General features: G+C 45.3%; 1 protein-coding gene across 1 annotated transcript in view; it reads left to right on the forward strand.

The window, feature by feature from the left end:
- Positions 1 to 6,086, forward strand: part of FYTTD1 (forty-two-three domain containing 1) — a 41,228-nt gene extending 35,142 nt beyond the window's left edge. Inside the window, exons 8-9 of the mRNA XM_029062039.2 lie at positions 277 to 403; positions 3,781 to 6,086. Coding sequence (XP_028917872.1) covers positions 277 to 403; positions 3,781 to 3,876 — 223 coding nt within the window. The 3' untranslated portion in view covers positions 3,877 to 6,086. The remainder of the gene's footprint in view (positions 1 to 276; positions 404 to 3,780) is intronic.
- Positions 6,087 to 21,894: the final 15,808 nt, after the last annotated feature.

Raw genomic sequence — 21,894 nt, forward strand, 5'->3', positions numbered from 1 at the left:
CCCGGGGTTGGGAGTGCAGGGGTTGTTTATCTCCCTCCTCCCAAATGTGGGTCTTTATTTTTCTGTGTTCACCTCCTAGACCTCATGTTTGTGTGTCTCTATGCCCATCTCTCTGGTCCCCGGGGTAACTGTTCTCATATTTCCCAAACCCTGTTCCAAATTCACGCCAGCACGCGGAATGAAGAGTCGGCACCTCTGATCTCAAGATTTAAATTTATTTTGACTTTAATGTCCTTCACTGCACTTTGCCTAACTAAAGCCAAACTTTTCTTATAGAACTCAGAGACCACGATTAACTCGAACTCCCATGCCCCCATTCCTGATGAAGAGGAATCAGCCTGAAGAGAAGAAAATTCCCAAAGGAGTTCCCTTACAATTTGACATTAACAGTGTCGGAAAACAAGTAAGACTGATCTTGGATCAAGGCTTTTTTTTAAAAAAAAAATGGTATTTATTAAGCACTTACTATGTGTCAGGCACTCCACTAAGTGCTAGGGTAGACACAGACTAATCAGGTTGAGTACAGTCCATGTCCTCCATGAAGCTCCCAGTCTTAATCCCTATTTTACAGATGAAACTACTTAGGCACAGAGAAGTGAAGTGACTTGCCCGTGGCCACACGGCAGACAAGTGGTGGAGCCGGGATTAGAACTCGGGTCCTTCTGACTCCCAGGCCTGTGCTCTATCCTAGTGTCCATGCTGCTTCTCTTCGAACATTATACTGGGTACACTACAATTACATTAATAGTAAAGCAGTGCTCCCCTCCCCCCCCAAAGCCTTATTGAAGACACATCTCCAAGAAGCCTTCCCCGGCTAAGCCCTCTTTTCCCCGACTCCCTCTTCCTCTGCATCACCTATGCAGTCAGTCAATCAGTGGTATTTATTGAGCTCTTACTATGTGCAGTGCACTGTATTAAGCAGTTGGGGGATAACAGTACAACAGAGTTGGCGGATATGTTCCCTGCTCACAATGAGCTATGTACTTGGATCTGGACCCGTTAAGCACTCGATATTTACCCCATTCTCAGCCTCATAGCACTTAGATACCTATCCGAAAAGCATTTTTGTACGTTAACTTCTGTCTCCCCCTCTAGACTGTGAGCTTGCTGTAGGCAGGGAATGTGTCGGTCAACTCCATTGTATATTCCCCTCCCAAGCACTTAATACAGAGCTCTGCACCCAGTAAGCACTCAGTACCTACCACTAATTAATTGGTTGATTCCTGCCTCTGACTCCTTTTTTGGTATTTAGGTCTTGGGAAATTCCTTCAGTTTTTAGGTTGATATATTTCATTCAAGAAGGAAATTGATCATCACAATATTTATAGGTATCTCTCAAAACTGCCCCTTCCACACACATTTGTTCAGAAGTAATCTCTAGATTTTATTACTTCTCGTGCCATCATCTCTGGCCTTACCTCAGACTTAAAGGAAATAACTAGAAGTGTGACCTGTATGCTTCAGTTTTTCCCCTCTTCTTTGAATTACTGGTATCACTACCCAGAACAATTATTCTTATTAAGGCCTCCAGTAAAATTTGAAAAATAATCTGTGAAATAGTGATATTTATTACATAAACTAATGCCCCAGGTACAAGCTGCACCAGATTGTGAAAAGAAGGATTCAGGAAAAAAAAGTTTCCTTTCAAAACTTGGGAGCTCCTTTTGCCTGCCCTCTTAGGGTTTCCTGATTGCGTTTGGAAAAATGCCAGTGCAAATGGCAGGGCTGGGGTCAGTGGTTCAATCAATCGATCTTATTTATTGAGGGCTAACTGGGTGCCCAACACTGTACTAAGCACTTGAGAGAGTTAGTAGAACAGAAACAATACAACAGAGTTGGTAGAAATATTCCCTGCCGAGAAGGAGCTTACAGGTTAGAGTGGGGAGACAGACATTAAAATATGGATAAGTACATAAATTCTACGGGGCAGAGGGTAGGGTGAATAGCAAGTGCTTATAGGGTTTGGATCCGAGTACGAGAGTGACGTGAAAGGGAGAGGGGGTAGGGGAAAATGAGGGCTTAATTGGGGAAAGCTCTTTGGAGGAGATGTGATTTTAATAAGACGTTGATTCATTCATTCAGTGGTATTTATTGAGCACTTCTGTGTGCAAAGCTCTATACTAAGCGCTTGGGATAGTAAAACATAACAATAAACAGACCCATTCACTGCCCACAATGAGCTTTATGGGGAGAATGGTGGACTGTGGTATATGGAGGGGGAGGGAGTTCCAGTCCAGAGGGAGGACGTAGACAAGGAGTTGGAGGCGAGGTATATGAGATCGAGGTCCAGTGAGTAAATTGGTGTTAGAAGAGCCGGTGACTAGATTGGGTTATAATAGTATATTCCCTGGTTCTCGTGGAATATTTTGCTGTAGGCACTAATGAAGTCACCACAGTGTGTTTAGCCATTTCAGTGTGTTTAAAATTGGGCTCATGATGAGGGATTAAGACTGAAGATTTCAAGGCAAAAGAGAATTTGATGGAGCATGCAAAGAGTGAACTTCCATTAGATTGTTTTGACAGTGGCTGTCAATATGTCCCAAAATGGTTAGGTGGCTCCTTTTAGAATCACTGATTTATTCATTCATTCATTCAATAGTATTTATTGAGCGCTTACTATGTGCAGAGCACTGTACTAAGCGCTTGGGATGAACAGGTCGGCAACAGATAGAGACAGTCCCTGCCGTTTGACAGGCTTACAGTCTAATCGGGGGAGATGGACAGACAAGAACAATGGCAATAGAGTCGAGGGGAAGAACATCTCGTAAAAACAATGGCAATTAAATAGAATCAAGGCGATGTACAATTCATTAACAAAATAAATAGGGTAACGGAAATATATACAGTTGAGCGGACGAGTACAATGCTGTGGGGAGGGGCAGGGAGAGGTGGAGGAGCAGAGGGAAAGGGGGAAAAGAGGGTTTAGCTGCGGAGAGGTGAAGGGGGGGGTGGTAGAGGGAGTAGAGGGAGAAGGGAGCTCAGTCTGGGAAGGCCTCTTGGAGAAGGTGAGTTTTAAGTAGGGTTTTGAAGAGGGGAAGAGAATCAGTTTGGCGGAGGTGAGGAGGGAGGGCGTTCCAGGACCGCGGGAGGACGTAGCCCGGGGATCGACGGCTCGATAGGCGAGACCGAGGGACGGCGAGGAGGTGGGCGGCAGAGGAGCAGAGCGTGCGGGGTGGGTGGTAGAAAGAGAGAAGGGAGGAGAGGTAGGAAGGGGCAAGGTGATGGACAGCCTTGAAGCCTAGAGTGAGGAGTTTTTAGAATTTAGGATTTAGAATTCCAAACCCTAAATAAGGGCAGTGCACAAAACCATGTTGGCTGGCTTAGGGCCCCTTGGATGACTGTGCCCCAGTGGGAGAGGCATGAAGATAGTCCCCAGGCTGTAATTCAGCCCACCTTCCAAATCTCTTAGGGGACCTCTTAGTATATCTCCTCCAAGAGACCATTCCAGACTAAGCCCTCATTTCCTTGTGAACAGGGAACATGTCAGTTTATTGTTGTGTTGTACCCTCCTGACCACTTAGTACGCTGCTCTGCACACAGTAAGCACTCAATAAATAGGATTGAATGAATGAACAGCTGCTGAATGCAAGTTGTGGCTTGGCTGGCAGACAGGGATGAACTACGTAATATTGCTCTTTGAGTCGGGTAAGAAACTCTTTTTATGGAGAATATGCCAGTAGAGTCTGAGAGGATAGCTCCTTATGACTGTAACTCTGCTGTTCCATATCACATATTTAGCCTTTTTAGTTATTAAACTTGCTCCTTTTCTTCCCCCCACAGACAGGCATAACTCTGAATGAGCGTTTTGGGATCCTGAAAGAACAAAGAGCCGCTGTCACCCAGAACAAAGGAAGCCGTTTTGTAACCGTGGGATAGATTCGGTGTCAGAGGGACTTTTGCACAACTACTCTACCTATTGGAGAAGTCAAGGTGACAGAAGAAAGAATCTCACAGAAATTTTATAGAGTTTAAATAACTCTTATTGCTTTTACTTCCAAATAATTGAAAAAAAAAACCAGTACAATGTGATGCCCTGGGAAAATGACAGGAAAATACTGATATGTTCTTAAAGATCTCATTTTGGGTCCTAATGGAGAGATTCTGTATTGGCCCACTTGACTGACAAAGACAGCATCCTTCTTTGGTTCCTTATACTACAGAAGTGCAGCAGGCAGATGGAAGATAATTATTTTGATGATAATGGTATTTGGTATTTCTTCTCTCTACACATATTGATCGTGAAGACTGAGCTCTTTCAAACCTCTATTTTCAGGGGTGTAAGAAAATCTCTTCCCCGTTCTCTTTTGGCCACAACATTTGACTTGGAACGAACACTTGCATACTGTAAAGAGGTTGCCCATTTGGAAATGGAGGTATAAAAAACCCCAACCCATTAGAAGTTTGGAATTTTAATGGGCTCTTATTTCCATGTACCTGAAAAACCACCTCATGATTTTTCCCCCCCCTTCAACTGGAGATTTTCAGCCCTAACCCACAGAAGATGAAAGAGATTTAAAGACTTAAACTCCCTATTCCCACAATAGCTACTTGTTACAGGAAAGCTGTAAATTCCAGACGTATAGTGCTGGCCTTACCAATAAATTAGCTCCGTCGATTACCCTCCATTTAAAATGTGTCCGTTCAAACTGTAAATGCATGTTTACCCTGAAACTGGTGGGGGTCGGGGGCACGACGGGATTTGAAGGAGACTTTCCACTGGATGACTCTCACGTCTAGTGTGTTTTATGGGATAAAAGGGACCGAGAGGAAAAAGTAATAGAGGGACTGGCTGGCAGGATAAAGAGAGGGAAAATGGACCTGGAAACTCTTTCCTCTGTCTTCACTCCTACCCTCAGCCACAGTCTGATTTTAATATTTCATAGACTGGCGGGACCCAAAGAGAACACCATCAAATATTTATTTTACGTAAGCTTGTGCCTAGCACCCACAGACGTATATATAAGTGGTTTTTAAAAATGTCAGCATAAGCATGGACGTTGGCTATCTTAGCTGCAGCGTGAACAGCTGTAAAGGTCTGAACCCTCCTTTAAAGTGGGATATTTCAAAAGCATTAAAACCCAATGGGCGGGGGGATGGGGAATACCAAGTTCTTTTAAAAAAATGCTGTTTTGTAATCTTAAAGCTGTCACAGAGGAAATGTGCTGATGGGGGTGTAGTGTAACTTTGTTTTACATATTAAATACTGATAATCGTAGTAGGGATATACAGGCACATACAGAAAGAGATGGCTTTCTCTTGGCTTTTTCCTTTTTGGTTTGGTACACAAGGTGGTGCTGACTGAAAGTCCCGTAAAATGGTATGATGTCAACATGCGACAAGCAGCAACAGATTTTCAGTTTTTTCACCGGATTTTCCCAGTTCTCTGTTGAAATGTAATCATCAGTATAAGTGAGAGAAATGGTGGCAACAGATCATATTTTGGATGTCTGTGATTTTTCTGTAAAAGCAGTGAATATTTCTTCCATCCATCTTGTTCATTGGATGCGGTTTTCCTTTAAAGTTCACCTTCAGGGTTCTTCCTGGTCTTTGGCGGTGGCCACAGAAAGATGTGACATCTCTTTGCGTTTACCAAAGATAAAAATGGGCCCTACATTGATATCCAGTAGTATCAGTGAATTGCAATTTTTAAGGAAGCAGCTATGGATTTTGGAAGTAGGATGAAATCTCTTAGGCATTTATGTCTCTGGAGCCCTAGGGATCCATTTCAGAGCATTTTTGCAGGCCCAAATGCTTATTTTTGATCTGGGGATTGAGCATTCCATAATAAATTATTTCACATCAATAGGGTGTTTGAGGATGACTGTTACTACTAAAAAAAAAAATTGCCAATTTACTGTATCCATAACAGCCTGTGGTATAAAAGTATAAAGAAAAACAAGGTATTTTATTTTCCTTTTGTGTTTTTTAATGTGATTTTTATAAAACTGTTTCACATGACATTTTACTCAGATCACATATAAATTGTATAAATTATGTACATTTGGCAGCAGAATGGCTTTGGTTCATTAAGAAGTTGCTATCAATACATCCGTTTTGATAATCAATATTAAAAGTTTCTTTTTAAATATACCCAAATTTCCTTTGCAACAACCGATTTGCAATTGAGAGGCAGCCATGAAAACAGGCAAAGGTAAAACTGTGAATAGTAGATTATGTTGGGAACCCCCCCACACACTGTGGAATATAAACAGTTAAAGTGGAGTAGACATCCTGTTTCTTTGTCATAAAATTCCTTTGTTCCAGGATGCAACATAAAATTCTTTTGCATCAAGATGGATGCAAAACATTGATGCAGTGCATCATGAGGAGAAAGTTTGTATTTAATGAGAAGATGCTTTACACTGTACCTTTTGGTATTTTTTGGAAAAGTGATTACATTTGAATTCTGAAACTTAATTTTTTTTTAAATAAACTGTTACAGGTTTCACACAATCTCTTCCTAGTTTGAAAGCTTGCAGTAATATTCTGATGTGGTGTAGTTTTGACCAAGTCCTACAGAATCAGGCACCTCGTGGCATCTGTTAAATGTGCAAGAGCGCAGGACATTGTACCACCAAACGTTGACAGGTCCATCCTGTGTGAAGTAAGCATGTTAAAATGATCTTGAAAGGCATCTTATGAGTCCCAGAGGCAACAGCTGCCTGGCTGTACTGATGTCAGTGGCCTACCTTCAATATCACCATGGCAGAGACCGCTTTTCCTTATCTCACATTTAACAATCCAAAGATGAGATTTAAATTTAGGCTTATAAGACTTGGTTCAAACTCCTCCGCCCACAATGTGTAGCTTTCTGCCTATCAATATAGCCGCTTTTCAGGGTCAAAGATGCCCCCGAAGTAGAGCTCACCCATTTGTGCGTGTGGCCGAACAGGCAGGCATAAGACCGCCCCCCGGCCCTGGCCAGATTGTGGACATATTCATGCTCTGGCACACGTATAATAATAATGATGGCATTTGTTAAGCGCTTACTATGTGCAAAGCCCTGTTCTAAGCGCTGGGGAGGATACAAGGTGATCAGGTTGTCCCACGGGGGGCTCACAGTCTTAATCCCAGTTTTCCAGATGGGGTAACTGAGGCACAGAGGAGTTAAGTGACTTGCCCAAAGTCACACAGCTGACAGGTGGCTGAGCTGGGATTTGAACCCGTGACCTCTGACTCCCGAGCCCGGGCTCTTTCTACCGAGCCACGCTGCTTCTCTATGCTATGTTAGGCTGTCAGTTTGGTGCCTACGATGTCTGGTGCTGTTTTTGCTCTCACCTCGTTGTTCCACAGTCTTTCCAGAGCTGCTGCTCCAGATTTCAGTGCGCCTTCTCCTGTCTGCAGCGGTCGACTCCCAGCTCGCAACTGGGATGCAGCCTTGTCCCGTTGCAGGATTTTCTCGTTGACGACTGGCTCCCGTGATTGGATGTGGAATACGACGAGTAAGTGACGTGGATGTGACTGCTCAGCGAGTTGGCGGGAGCAGCTGTGGGGAGGCCAAGATTGACAGCCATTGAGGTTACCCGGCGGCACTATAGCCTTGTGTGACATTGGCGTTGTGCTCAATGCCGTATTCCCGGCACACTTTAATTTTATGGTATCTGTTAAGCACTTATTATGTTCTAGTCACTACCAAGCGCTGAGGTAGATACGAGCTATTCGAGTTGGACACGGTCCATGTCCCACATGGGGCTCGCAGTCTTAATCCCCATTTTATAGAAGAGGGGACTGAGGCGCAGAGAAGTTCGATGGCTTGCCCCAGGTCACACAAGAGACAAGTGGCAAAGCTTGGGATTAGAACCCAGGTCCTGTCCAGCAAAGACCCTAACGATTGTTACAGCGAATGTGTCTCGCCCAGTGACCAATCAGTCAATCATATTTATTGAGCGCTTACTGAGTGCAGAGAAGCAACATGGATCAGTGGAAAGTGCCCGGGCTTGGGAGTCAGAGGTCATGAGTTTGAATCCTGGCTCTGCTAATTGTCAGCTATGTGATTGGGCAAGTCACTTGACTTCTCTGTGCCTCAGTTACCTCATCTGTAAAATGGAGATTAAGACTGTGAGCCTCACGTGGGACAACCCTATAACCCTGTATCTACCCCAGTGCTTAGAACAGTGCTCTGCGCATAGTAAGCACTGAACAAATTCCAACATTAAGCAGTCGGGAGAGTAATATAACAGTAAACAGACATATTTCCTGCCCACAAACGAGTTTACAGTCTAGAGAAAGTTTACAGTCTAAGCTGTACAGCAGTGATGTACAATGTTTAGACTGTGAGCCTGTTACTGGGCAGGGATTATCTCTATCTGTTGCCAAATTATACATTCCAAGGGCTTAGTACAGTGCTCTGCACATAGTAAATGCTCAATAAATACGTTTGAATGAATGAATGAAGGGCCCGGCCGAATTAGCTGCTGATAGGGTGCCCAAAATAGGCAGTTTTATGACCCCCGATGTACCCATACCCAAACAAATGGATTATCTTTTAATATGTGCCAGGCCCGGTATTAAGTGCTGGGGTAGAGCTGGGATTAGAACCCAGGTCTTCGTGATTTCCAGGCCAGTACTCTATCCAGTAGGTCACGCTGCTTCTCGTGGGCATTCCTTTGGTTTTAGGAACCTGGAAGGCACAACCATCACCACTCACGATAAACCAATCAAACACAAGTCCTACCGGTGGACTAGCTGATATTCGCACTCACGTCCTGCACGAGTAGGCAGTGTGGGATTTTCATTCATATTTATTGAGCGCTTACTGTGTGCTCTGTATTAAACGCTTGGGAGGGTACAATAGAAAAGACACATTCTCTGCCCGCAGTGGGTTTGTAGACCAGCCGCTGAAATGGCAGCAGCACCCCCTGGCAACACCCTAGACGTCCGAGCAGCTCTGTTGGGAGCGGAGTGCGCTGCTCATCCCATATGGGTAGGTGGCTCTAAAAGTTTCCTGCCTCACCCACCCATCAGTTGTGTTCTTTGACCTCTTACTGTGTGCAGAGCACCATACTAACTCTACTAGCTTGGCAGAGTATGACACAGAGTCGGTAGATGCATTCCCTCATAATAATAATATTAGTAGTAGTATTAGTAATATTATTGCTATTATAATATTATGCTCTCATAATATCCCGGCTAGATTATTGTGTCAGCCTCCTCTCTAATCTCCCTTCCTCCCGTCTCTCCCCTCTCCAGTCTATTCTTCATTCCGCTGCCTGGATCATCTTCCTGCAGAAACGCTCTGGGCATGTCACTCCCCTCCTTAAAAACCTCCAGTTGGTAGCCTATCAACCTCCGCATGAAACAAAAACTCCTCACTCTAGGCTTCAAGGGTCTCCATCACCTTGCCCCCTCCTACCTCACCTCCCTTCTCTCTTTCTCCAGCCCACCCGATACGCTCCGCTCCTCTGCCGCTCACCTCCTCACCCTCGCTCCTCTGCCGCTCACCTCCTCACCCTCGCTCCTCTGCCGCTCACCTCCTCACCCTCCCCCGTTCACACCTATCCTGCCGTCGACCCCTGGCCCACATCCTCCTAATATCCTGGAACGCCCTCCCTCCTCACCTCCGCCAAACTTATTCTCTTCCCCTCTTCAAAGCCCTACTGACAGTTCACCTCCTCCAAGAGGCCTTCCCACACTGAGCTACCCCCTTTGCCCCCTGCTCCCCCTCCACCCTCTGCTCTTCCCCCTTCCCCTCCCCTCAGCACTGTGCTCATTTGTATATATTATTTATCACCCTGTTTTGTTAATGAGGTGTCCATCCCCTTGATTCTATTTATTGTGATTAAGTTGTCTTGTTTTTGTCCGTCTGTCTCCCGGATTAGACTGTGAGCCCGTCATTGGGCAGGGATTGTCTCTATCTGTTGCCCGAATTGTCCATTCCAAGCACTTAGTACAGTGCTCTGCACGTAGTAAGTGCTCAATAAATACTATTGAATGAATGAATTAAATGAATTCCCTGTCTATAACGAGTTTACCCAACTCAGTTCACCAGTAGACCACGATGTGGAAGCAATGCATCGTGACAGATGGCCAAGGAATACAGTAAATTTCCCTGTGAGATGGCATAAGGGGCAGTAATAATAATGATAATGGCATTTGTTAAGTGCTTACTATGTGCCAAGCACTATTCTAAACACTGGGGTAGATGCAAGGTGATCAGGTTGTCCCATGTGAGGCTCACAGTCTTCATCCCCATTTTACAGATGAGGTAACTGAGGTCCAGAGAAGTGAAGTGGCTTGCCCAAAGTCACACAGCTGACAAGTAGCGGAGCCGCGATTAGAACCTACGACCTCTGACTCCCAAGCCTGGGCTCTTTCCATTGAGCCATGCTGCTTCTCAGTATGGCATCTACAATGTGAAATATGGATTATTTTGTAAATAGCCACCTAGCTGCCTGGCTAGGATGAATTATTTATTAGAGGCAGATAGTAAAGAAGGCTAGTTGAATTTTTATTTGTGAGTCATGTCAAAAATATTAGGGTGTATATTAAATTTGTGGATTATCAAGCAGCTTGTCTGAGCTTGGGCAAGTCACTTCAGTTCTTTTTGCCTCAGTTACCTCATCTGTGAAATGGGGATTGAGACTAAGAGCCCCATGTGGGACAGGGATTGCTGTGAAATGTGGAGTGTTTTGTAAACAGCCACAGCTACCGGGTTAGGATGAATGATTTATTACAGGCAGAGAGTAAGGAAGGCTAGTTTAATTTTTTTATGAGTCATGTCATAAATATTAGGGTCTCTCTGTAAAGTCTGTGGACTGTAAACCTGTCATTAGACTGTAAACCCGTCATTGGGCAGGGATTGTCTCTATCTGTTGCTGAATTGTACAATTCAAGCGCTTAGTCCAGTGCTCTGCACATAGCGCTCAATAAATATTATTGAATGAATGAATGGATCGTCAAAGCCAGGGTTTGGCAACTTGTCTGCTTTGTGACCTTAGGCAAGTCACTTCAATTCTCTGTGCCTCAGTTACCTCATCTGTGAAATGGGGATTGAAACTGTGAGCCCCACATGGGACAAGGACTGTGTCCAACCCTATGTGGTTGTATCCACCCCAGCGCTTAGTATGGTGCCTGGCACATAGTAAGCGCTTATCAAATACCCTTATTATTATGGAACTGAGTTATAACAGCTGGCGGTTCTTGTTACCAACATGGCTCTCGAGCTCTAGTGTCCACCTGGGGGGTGAGGGGACATCGTCCCCATGGATTTAATAATAATAATGATGATGGTATTTGTTAAGCGCTTACTATGTGCCAGGCACTATTCTAAGCACTGGAGGAGATACAAGGTCATCAGGCTGTCCCACGTGAGGCTCAGTCTTAATCCCATTTTACAGATGAGGTAACTGAGGCACAGAGACGTGAAGTGACTTGCCCAGAGTCACACACCTGACATGTGGCCGAGCCTGGGACTTGGAACTATGAGGGCGATAAGGGGAGCAATGGGATTCCCATAGTCCTCACCTGGCAGCAGGATAAATTGGAGTTGCTTTAACTCCTCCCACCACCCTCATGTGTCTCTAAGTAGCAGCCATCTGGAGGTGGGCCAGTCAAGCCAGACAGAGAAGGTGGATCACTTATCTGTTTATAAGATATGAGCGCTTCCTGTGTGCAGAGCACTGTCCTAAGCACTTGGGAGAATACAATAATAATAATAATGTTGGTATTTGTTAAGTGCTTACTATGTGCAGAGCACTGTTCTAAGCGCTGGGGTAGACACAGGGGAATCAGGTTGTCCCACATGGGGCTCACAGTCTTAATCCCCATTTTACAGATGAGGTAACTGAGGCCCAGAGAAGTGAAGTGAGTTGCCCACAGTCACACAGCTGACAAGTGGCAGAGCCGGGATTCAAACTCATGACCTCTGACTCCAAAGCCCGTGCTCTTTCCACTGAGCCACGCTGCTTGTCTATAAAATATAAAAGACACACTCCCTGCCCACAACAAGCTTACGGTCTAGAGGGGGAGACAGATATTAATATAAAGAAATTACCGATTTGTACTTAAATGCTGTGAGGCTGGGAGGGGGGATAAATAAAGGGAGCAAGACAGGGTGACACAGAAGGGAGTGGCAGAGAAGGAAAAGAGGGCTTAGTCAGGGAAGGCCTCTTGGAGGAAATGTTCCTTCAGTAAGACTTTGAAGCGGGGGAGAGTAATTGTCTGTCGGGTATGTAAAGGGAGGGTGTTCTGGGCCAGAGGCAGGACGTGGGCAAGAGGTTGGCAGCGAGATGGACGAGGTCAAGGTAGGGTGAGTAGGTTGGCATTAGAGGAGTGGAGTGAGCGGGCTGGGGTGTGCTCTCAATAAGGCTTTGAAGCAAGGGGAGAGTAATTATCTGTTGGGTGCCATATGCCCTCTAATCTGTGAGCTCGTGGTGGGCAGGGAGTGTCTGCTGATTCTGTGGTATTGTATTCTCCCAAGTGCTTAGTACAGTGTTCATAGTAAGCGCTCAAATACCAATGATTGATACTTCCTAACAGTAGTAGTGAGTGGGCCGCACACCAGCCAGAGAAGTGCCGGGATCGGTGACGAGAGCAGCCATATGCCCAGGGCCACCCACCCTTCTCAGCCTTCACGGTCACTGGAGAAGATTCATTCATCAGTGGTATTTATTGAGCACTTTGTGCGGAGCACTGTACTAAGCGCTTGGGAGAGTACTATGCAACAGATTCACACCCCACCTGCCCCAGATCTGGAGTAACTAAATGTGTTGAGAGGGTGGGGGGCTGGGAGAGTAAGACTGAAGCATGGTGCTTTACAACTCTAATACCAATCCTCCTTTCCAAATGAAAAGAACCAGGAATTGGTTTGTTCTCACTCCTCTCCCTCCACTCCTTTTCTTTCCTACCGCCTCTCCACTCCCATTCCTTCTTTGCGTATATTGTATTATTGGCTCTAAGCACACCAGCTGTTCAAAGGTTTTGTTTCATTTGGCTCTTCTGCACAAAAAGGTTGCCAACTCCTGATCTAAACCCTTAAATTCTCTTTTTGGCTGCCTACTCTTTGGCCAATTGTCTCCTCAGTTTCTCCTCCAGGTGAACAGTGGAAATATCTAGAGCTAGTTGGATGATTTTAATCTTTTAAATCCATTCGACCTCCAGCAGTGTCAAGGAGGGAATTAGTCTTTTTCTGCTCTATTGGGGAAATAGATGGAAGGATAAGACTTCTAGACTGTGAGCCCGTTATTGGGTAGGAATTGTGTCTATTTGTTGCTGAATTGTACTTTCCAAGCGCTTAGTACAGTGCTCTGTACGCAGTAAGTGCTCAGTAAATACGATCGAATGAATAAGGCTATGGAGAACGGATAGGTGAATCGACTGATACAATGTAACGATAGAAGGAAATCAAATATATTGATGCTTTTGAGATGCTCCGTATCAACTTCCATAAACAGTTCTGATGGAAAAAAAAAAGTTTGGTTTTGAACACTAATTTCCCTGGAAAGTCCAGATCTGCATTTAGAGTAATTATTTGGAAATACCCCTTTTTTGTTTCTTAGTATAAAGTTCATTGCAGAGTGTTAATTGTAATATACATTTACACCATTCCTGCTGCTTAAGGCCTCTCTTGGGCAGAAAGAAAGCTGCAGCTCACTCCCACAACATAGCAGAATAAGCAAAACTCAAAATCTTCAAATATTCTAGGGTGTTTCCAGTGAGAACTGAAATGTTGCAGCTAACCTAATGTCTAACTAACCTAATGCCAGTTCTTACCATCTCTCCGGTCATTCTATATATAATCTGAAATGAAGAAAAATGCTTTATTGGATTAACCTAAGCAGGAAAAACCCCCCAGACCCAAGTGTTTGACTTTATTCATTCATTCATTCAATAGTATTTATTGAGCGCTTACTATGTGCAGAGCACTGTACTAAGCGCTTGGGATGAACAAGTTGGCAACAGATACAGTCCCTGCCGTTTGACGGGCTTACAGTCTAATTCGGGGGACTTTACTGATTGCCACACCTAGAAAAAACTAAATCAAAGTAAAGAGGAAGAGCTTGAAAAGAAGAAAGATAGCTTCCCAGTAAACTATTCTTTTGTAGCGCTTCAAGCTCAGTATTACAGTGGTTCCTACCTTTGAGGTAACATAGTAAATTAAAATAATTTTAGATTTTGAGAAACACTGTGGCATTAATGGAAAGAGCACGGGCCTGGGAGTCAGAGGACCTGGGTTCTAATCCCAGCTCTGGCTGTTGCAGCCTCGGGCAAGTCACTTAATTTCTCCGTGGCTCAGTTTCCTCATCTGTAAAATGGGGCTCCAATTTCAGTTCTTCCTCTCCATTTAAACTGTGAGCCCCAAGGGGGATAGGGACCATTTGACATAATTATCTTGTATCTACACCAGCATTTAGTACAGTCACTAGCACGTAATAAAGGCTTAGAAATTATTTTTATTATTATATGAGGTCTAAATGCAAGGTAGGAGTTCAGCCTGGACTTTTAGCTTGGGCCATTGGCCTGTAGCTGCCTTTGAAGGAAGAAATTAATATGTTCCGGGTAAATGGTAACCAAAAACACTCGATACTTCAGACAGAAAATGTGGAGCGCTGGTACTAGATTTTATTTTAGATTACAGCCTACTGATTTGTATCTTGGGGGCTAATTTACCTCTTGTCATGTAGACAACTGGCAACTGGACAAGATAAGATTCAATTCACATAGCAGTAGATGGTGCTGAATGGAATGAATGCCAAAGATACTTAGGGTCTGCCAAGGTTGGGCTACTCGGAGTCACTTTGCTGTTGTGAAGCAGGGGACTGGCCTCCCAATTCGGTTGTATTGTAATTATAATAATGATGGTATTCGTTAAGTGCTTGCTGTGTGTCAAAAACTCCTCCCTATTGGCTTCAAAGCTCTCCATCACCTGGCCCCCTCACGGACTTGTGGGTTCTAATCCCGGCGCCGCCACTTGTCAGCTGTGTGACTTTGGGCAAGTCACTTCACTTCTCTGTGCCTCAGTTCCCTCATCTGGAAAATGGAGATGAAGACTGTGAACCTCACGTGGGACAACCTGATCACCTTGTATCCTCTCCAGTGCTAAGAACAGTGCTTTGCACATAGTAAGCGCTCAACAAATATCATCATCATCCTACCTCACCTCCTTTCTCTTCGTCTACAGCCCAACCTGCACACGCCAAACTAACTCTTTTCCCCTCTTCAAAGCCCTATTGAGAGCTCCCCTCCTCCAGGAGGCCTTCCCAGACTAAGTCCCCCTTTTCCTCTGCTCCTCCCCTCCCCATTGCACTGACTCGTTCCCACTGCTCTAACCCCCTTCCCTGCCCCTCAGCACTTGTGTATATATATACATATTTATTATTCTATTTATTTTATTACTGTCTAAATTCTATTTACATTGATGCTGTTGATGCCTGTCCACTCGTTTTGTGTCTGTCTCCCCCCTTCTAGACTGTGAGCCCATTGTTGGGTAGGGATTGTCTCTGTTGCTGAATTCTACTTCCCAAGTGCTTAGTACAGTGCTCTGCACTCACTAAGCGATTAATAAATACAATTGAATGAATGAATGAATGTTTCTCAGCACTGGGGTAGATACAAGGTAATCAGATTGTCCCACGTGGGGGTCACAGTCTTAATCCCCATTTTACAGATGAGGGAACTGAGGCATAGAGCAGGGAAGGAGCTTGCCCAAAGTTACACAGCAGACAAGCGGTGGAGCCAGGATTAGAATCCATGTCCTCTGACTCCCAAGCCCATGCTCTTCCCACTAAGCCACACTTAATTTGTTTAGTACAGTGCTCTGCACAGAGTAAACCCTCCATAAATACCATTGGTGATGGTTGATGATGAAGACTTATCTGGATAAAAATAACAGCTTGATGGGTTTCAACTTTTTTATGGACCATTCTTGTCAGTTTTTTGGAACACAGTCCTGTTCTATCAAAATCTGCATTCCTCTCTTCCTACTTCATCCCCTCCCCTTTATTATCTCAGTTTCCCACGGGGGGCTAGACTACCTCAAAATGCTTCTTCCCTGAGATGGTCCTTATCTATGTGGCATTCAAGACTGGATTTCTCCACACCTTCCCTCTCCTGTCTACAAAGAGGGAGAGGCTTAATGGAGAAAGCGTAGTCCTGGGTGTCAGAGGACCTGGGTCCTAATCCCAGCTCTTCCACTTGTCTGCTGTGTGACCTTGGGCAAGTCACTTAACTTTTCTGTTCCTGTTTCCTCATCTGTAAAATGGGGATTAAGACTGTGAGCCCTATGTGGGTCAGGGACTGTGTCCAACCTGATCATTAATCATTTCAATCGTATTTACAGAGCGCTTACTGTGTGCAGAGCACTTACTATGCGCTTGGAAAGTACAATTCAGCAATAAAGAGAAACAATCCCTGCCCAAAATGGGCTCACAGCCTAGAAGGGGGGAGACAGACATCAAAACAAGCCTCCTTTGGTCTCCTTTGCAGGCGCCTCCTCCCCCTCCCATCCTTTAACTGTTGGAGTTCCTCAGGGGTCAGTTTTGGCCCGCTTCTGTTCTCCATTTACACTCACTCCCTTGGTGAACTCATCCGCTCTCCCGGCTTTGACTACCATCTCTACGCAGATGACACGCAGATCTACATCTCCGCCCCGTCCTCTCCCCCTCCCTTCGGGCTCGCATCTCCTCCCGCCTCCGGGATGTCTCCACCTGGATGTCGGCCCGCCACCTCAAACTCAACATGAGCGAGACTGAGCTCCTCATCTTCCCTCCCAAACCCGGTCCTCTCCCAGACTTCTCTATCACCGTGGATGGCACGACCATCCTTCCCGTCTCTCGGACCCGTGATCTCGGTGTCATCTTTGACTCGTCTCTCTCGTTCACCCCACACATCCTATCCGTTACCGAGACCTGCCGGTTTCACCTTTACAATATCGCCAAGATCCGCCCTTTCCTCTCCACCCTTACTGCTACGGGCTCTCGTTATATCCCGGCTAGACTACCGTGTCAGCCTTCTCTCATCTCCCTTCCTCCCCTCTCGCCCCACTCCGGTCTATTCTTCACTCCGCTGCCTGGATCATCTTCCTGCAGAAATGTTCTGGGCCTATCACTCCCCTTCTTAAACACCTCCAGTGGTTGCCTATCGACCTCCGCTCCAAACAAAAACTCCTCACTCTAGGCTTCAAGGCCCTACATCACCTTGCCCCTTCCTACCTCTCCTCCCTTCTCTCTTTCTCTTGCCCACCCTGCACGCTCCGCTCCTCTGCCGCCCACCTCCTCACCATCCCCCGTTCTCGCCTATCCCGCCGTCGACCCCCGGGCCACGTCCTCCCGTCGTCCCGGAACGCCCTCCCTGGCCACGTCCTCCCGTCGTCCCGGAACGCCCTCCCTCCTCACCTCAGACAATCTAATTCTCTTCCCCTCTGCAAATCCCTACTGAGAGCTCACCTCCTCCAAGAGGCCTTCCCAGACTGAGCTCCCCCCTTTTTCCCTCTGCTCCCTCTACCCCCCCTTCACCTCTCTGCAGCTAAACCCTCTTCTCCCACCTTTCCCTCTCCTCCTCCCCTGTCCCACGCCCTCAGCACTGTACTCGTTCACTCGACTGTATATATCTTTATCACCCTATTTATTTTGTTTATTTCGTTTAATATGTACATCACCCTGATTCTATTTAGTTGCCATTGTTTTTATGAGATGTTCTTCCCCTTGACTCTATTTATTGCCATTGTTCTTGTCTGCCTGTCTCCCCGGATTAGACTGTAAACCTGTCAAATGGAAGGGACCGTCTCTATCTGTTGCCAACTTGTTCATTCCAAGAGCTTAGTCCAGTGCTCTGCACATAGTAAGTGCTCAATAAATACTATTGAATGAATGAATGAAAACAAGCAAACAGGCATCAATAGCATCAATATAAATAAATAGAATTAGAGATATATATACACACATTAGAACAAGTATTCATTCAATTGTATTTACTGAGTGCTTACTGTGTGCAGAGCACTGTACTAAGCGCTTGGAAAGTACAATTCAGCCACAAATAGAGACAATCCCTACCCAACAATGGGCTCACAGCTTAGAAGGGGGAAGACAGACATAATAATGTTAATATTTGTTAAGCGCTTACTATGTACAGAGCACTATTCTAAGCGCTGGGGTAGACACAGGGGAATCAGGTTGTCCCACGTGGGGCTCACAGTCTTAATCCCCATTTTACAGATGAGGTAACTGAGGCCCAGAGAAGTGAAGTGACTTGCCCACAGTCAGCTGCCAAGTGGCAGAGCCGGGATTCGAACCCATGACCTCTGACTCCAAAGCCCGGGCTCTTTCCACTGAGCCATGAGTCATCAAAACAAGCATCAATATAAATAGATATATACACATCAGAACAAGTATTCAATCATTTGTATTTATTGAGTACTTACTGTGTTAAGAACACTGTACTAAGCACCTGGAATGTACATTTCAGTCACAAAGAGAGACTGTACAGTTCAGCCACAGTCCCTACCCAACAACGGGCTCACAGCCTAAATGGAGGAGACAGACATCAAAGCAAAACAAGTAGGCATCAATACCATCAAGATAAATAGAATCATATATACACAAAAACAATGTAAAATGTGTCAGGCATTAATAGAAATAAAGAGAATTATAAATATGCACCCATATACACAAGTGCTGTGGGGGGAGGTTTGAGCAAAGGGAGTGAGTCCAGGCGAGGTGCGGGGAGGGGATGATGATAATGGTATTTTGCACTTATCTGCAGAGCACTGTTCTAAGTGCTGGGATAGATACAAGATTATCAGATTGTCCCACGTGGGGCTCACAGTCTTAATACCAACATTATTATTATTAATCCCAGATGAGGGAATTGAGGCACAGAGAAGTGAAGTGATTTGCCCTAAAGTCACACAGCTGACAAGTGATGGAGGGGGGATTAGAACCCACGACCTCTGACTCCCAAGCCAGGGCTCTTTCCACTGAGCCACGCTGCTTCTCAATTTACACACAATTCTCAATGTAGACAGAACATCATCTTGTGTCTACCCTACCTACAGTGCCTGGTACCTAGCGCTTAAGAAATACCTTGTGCTTAGTATTGTGCCTGACACATAGTAACTGCTTAATAAATACCACAATTATCATTATTAGGCTAAAAAAAGGCTTTACATAGAATCTCTTGAATGATTAAAGCAAACCCTTAGAATCCTTTTACATCTGCCTTCCAGTGAACTGGGGTGCAGGTATGCCAATAATAATATTGGTATTTGTTAAGCGCTTACTATGCAGATGATGGTATTTAAGTGCTTACTATGTGCAAAGCACTGTTCTAAGCGCTGAGGAGGGATACAAGGTGATTAGGTTGTCCCACGTGGGGCTCACAGTCTTCATCCCCATTTTTCAGATGAGGGAACTGAGGCCCAGAGAAGTTAAGTAACTTGCCCACAGTCACACAGCTGACAAGCGGCAGAGCTAGGATTAGAACGCATGACCTCTGACTCCCAAGCCCGGGCTCTTTTCACTGAGCCACGCTCAGAAAACCCGACTTGGAGGCCTATCCTGGTGAATTTACTAGTTAACTAGATCTATAAAAAATATTTGGCAATTTGGGGAGGTGTAATAGGCATTGTGGGCCTGCCTCGGGCCAGTGACAAAAGCTATTTTTAGGAGACGAAGGGAGGTAAAGATTTAGATGGGAAACACCCATCCACTCCCCGGTAGAGGTGTGGGGTTTGCCGAGCCAGGTTCGCCTTCCAGTTTTGCCCCGGGCAACAGATAGTGAGTTTTCAAAACCGCTTTGTTCTTGCAAAACCCCTGGGTTTCCAATTGGAGCCCGAAAGAGGAGCGTTTTAGCTTCCCTGGCTCGGTCGCCTAGGCCTCGTAGACTGTAAGCCCGTCAAAGGGCTGGGATTGTCTCTATCTGTTGCCGAATTGTCCATTCCAAGCGCTTAGTACAGTGCTCTGCACATAGTAAGCGCGCAATAACTACTATTGAATGAATGGCGGCCAGACCAAGTTCTAAATGGCAACCAACGTAGACCGTCAGGTTCCCAAAGGACAACTCCGAGGGGCCTGGGAATTTGGACAGGGCTGGAGGAGAAGGGGCTCAACCACAGCTAGAAGTGCAAAGCCTGACTATGTACTATCTACCCAAGTGCTTAGTAAAGTGTTTGGTAATAATAATTATGGCATTTGTTAAGCGCTTACTATGTGCCAAGCGCTGTTTTAAACGCTGGGGAGGATACAAGGTGATCAGGTTGTCCCACGTGGGGCTCACAGTCTTCATCCCCATTTGACAGATGAGGTAACTGAGGCCCAGGGAAGTTGAGTGATTTGCCCAAAGTCACACAGCTGGCAAGCGGCTGAAGTGGAATTTGAACCCATGTCCTCTGACTCCCAAGCCCGTGCTCTTTCCACTGACCCATGCTACATAGTAAGCGTTTAACACGTACCCTATATTTTTTAAAAAAGAGCCCCTGTTACTTGCTTCTCCCCCCTTCTCGACTTTTGAGCCCGCTGTTGGGTAGGGATTGTCTCTGTGGCCCGAATTGTACTTTCCAAGCGCTTAGTACAGTGCTCTGCACACTGTAATTGCTCAATAAATACGTTTGAATGAATGGAGGAATGCTGCTGGGTAGAGTGGAGGCAGGAGCCAGCAGGCTTTCCATCGGGAGCTGGAGTGTAAAAGGAGATCATTTGGGGGAATGCTGCAGAATTTCAGTCTGTCTCTGTTCATTCGTTCATTCAGTTGTATTTATTGAGCACTTTAATACTATTGAATGAATACTGTGTGCAGAGCACCGTACTAAGCGCTTGGAAAGCACCATTCAGCAACAGAGACAATCATTCATTCATCCATTCAATAGTATTTATTGAGCGCTTACTATGTGCAGAGCACTGTACTAAGCGCTTGGAATGTACAATTTAGCAACAGAGACAATCCCTACCCAACAATGGACTCACAGTCTAGACGCGGGGAGACAGACATCAAAACAAGTAAACAGGCATCAGCGACAATATAAATAAATTATATGTACACATCATTAACAAAATAAATAGAATAATAAATATGTACATATATACACAAGTGCTGTGGGGCTGGGAGGGGGGTAGAGCAGAGGAAAAGGAGGGCTTAGTCTGGCACAGGTGTTGAACAAAAACACACTTCTGTGGCTATACTGGTTTCCGGACTCCCTTCCTCTCGTTTGCTCTGATTATATCGAATTCACCCTCGTGGTTAACACAGTTCCCAGCATTTAGTAAGGGCCCAATAAATACTTTCATCCTTATTTAAAAATAATGGCATTTGTTAAGCACTTACTACGTGCCAAGCACTGTTCTAAGCGCTAGGGGGATACAAGGTAATCAGGTTGTCCCACATGGGGCTCACAGTCTTAATCCCCATTTTCTAGATGAGGTAACTGAGGCACAGAGAAGTTAAGTGACTTGCCCAAAGTCACACAGCTGACAAGTGACAGAGTCAGGATTAGAACCCGTGACCTCTGTCTCCCAAGCCCGGGCTCTTTTCACGGATCCGTGCTGCTTCTCATGCTTATTTCTGCATAGATTGCGAGTTCCCTCTGTGTAGAGAACATGTATTTCTTGGGTTTCTATTGACCTTTCCCAAGCTCGTAATACAGCGCATTACTTTCATTAGACACGCAATAAATAATGTACCACCACTACTAAGTTAAAGTTATAATTGCCCTGAGAATGGCAGACGGCACTGGCACCAGGATGGGGCAGTCAATTCATCAATGGTATTTAATGTTGGTATTTGTTAAGTGCTTACTATGTGCCAAGCAGTGTTCTAAGCGCTGGGGTAGATAGAGTGTAATCAGGTTGTCCCACGTGAGGCTCACAGTTAATCCCCATTTTACAGATGAGGTAACTGAGGCACAGAGAAGTGAAGTGACTGGCCCACAGTCACACAGCTGACAAGTGATGGAGTCAGGATTAGAAC

This window comes from Ornithorhynchus anatinus, chromosome 1, assembly GCF_004115215.2.
Source record: "Ornithorhynchus anatinus isolate Pmale09 chromosome 1, mOrnAna1.pri.v4, whole genome shotgun sequence".
In the NCBI taxonomy this organism is placed as follows: domain Eukaryota; kingdom Metazoa; phylum Chordata; class Mammalia; order Monotremata; family Ornithorhynchidae; genus Ornithorhynchus; species Ornithorhynchus anatinus.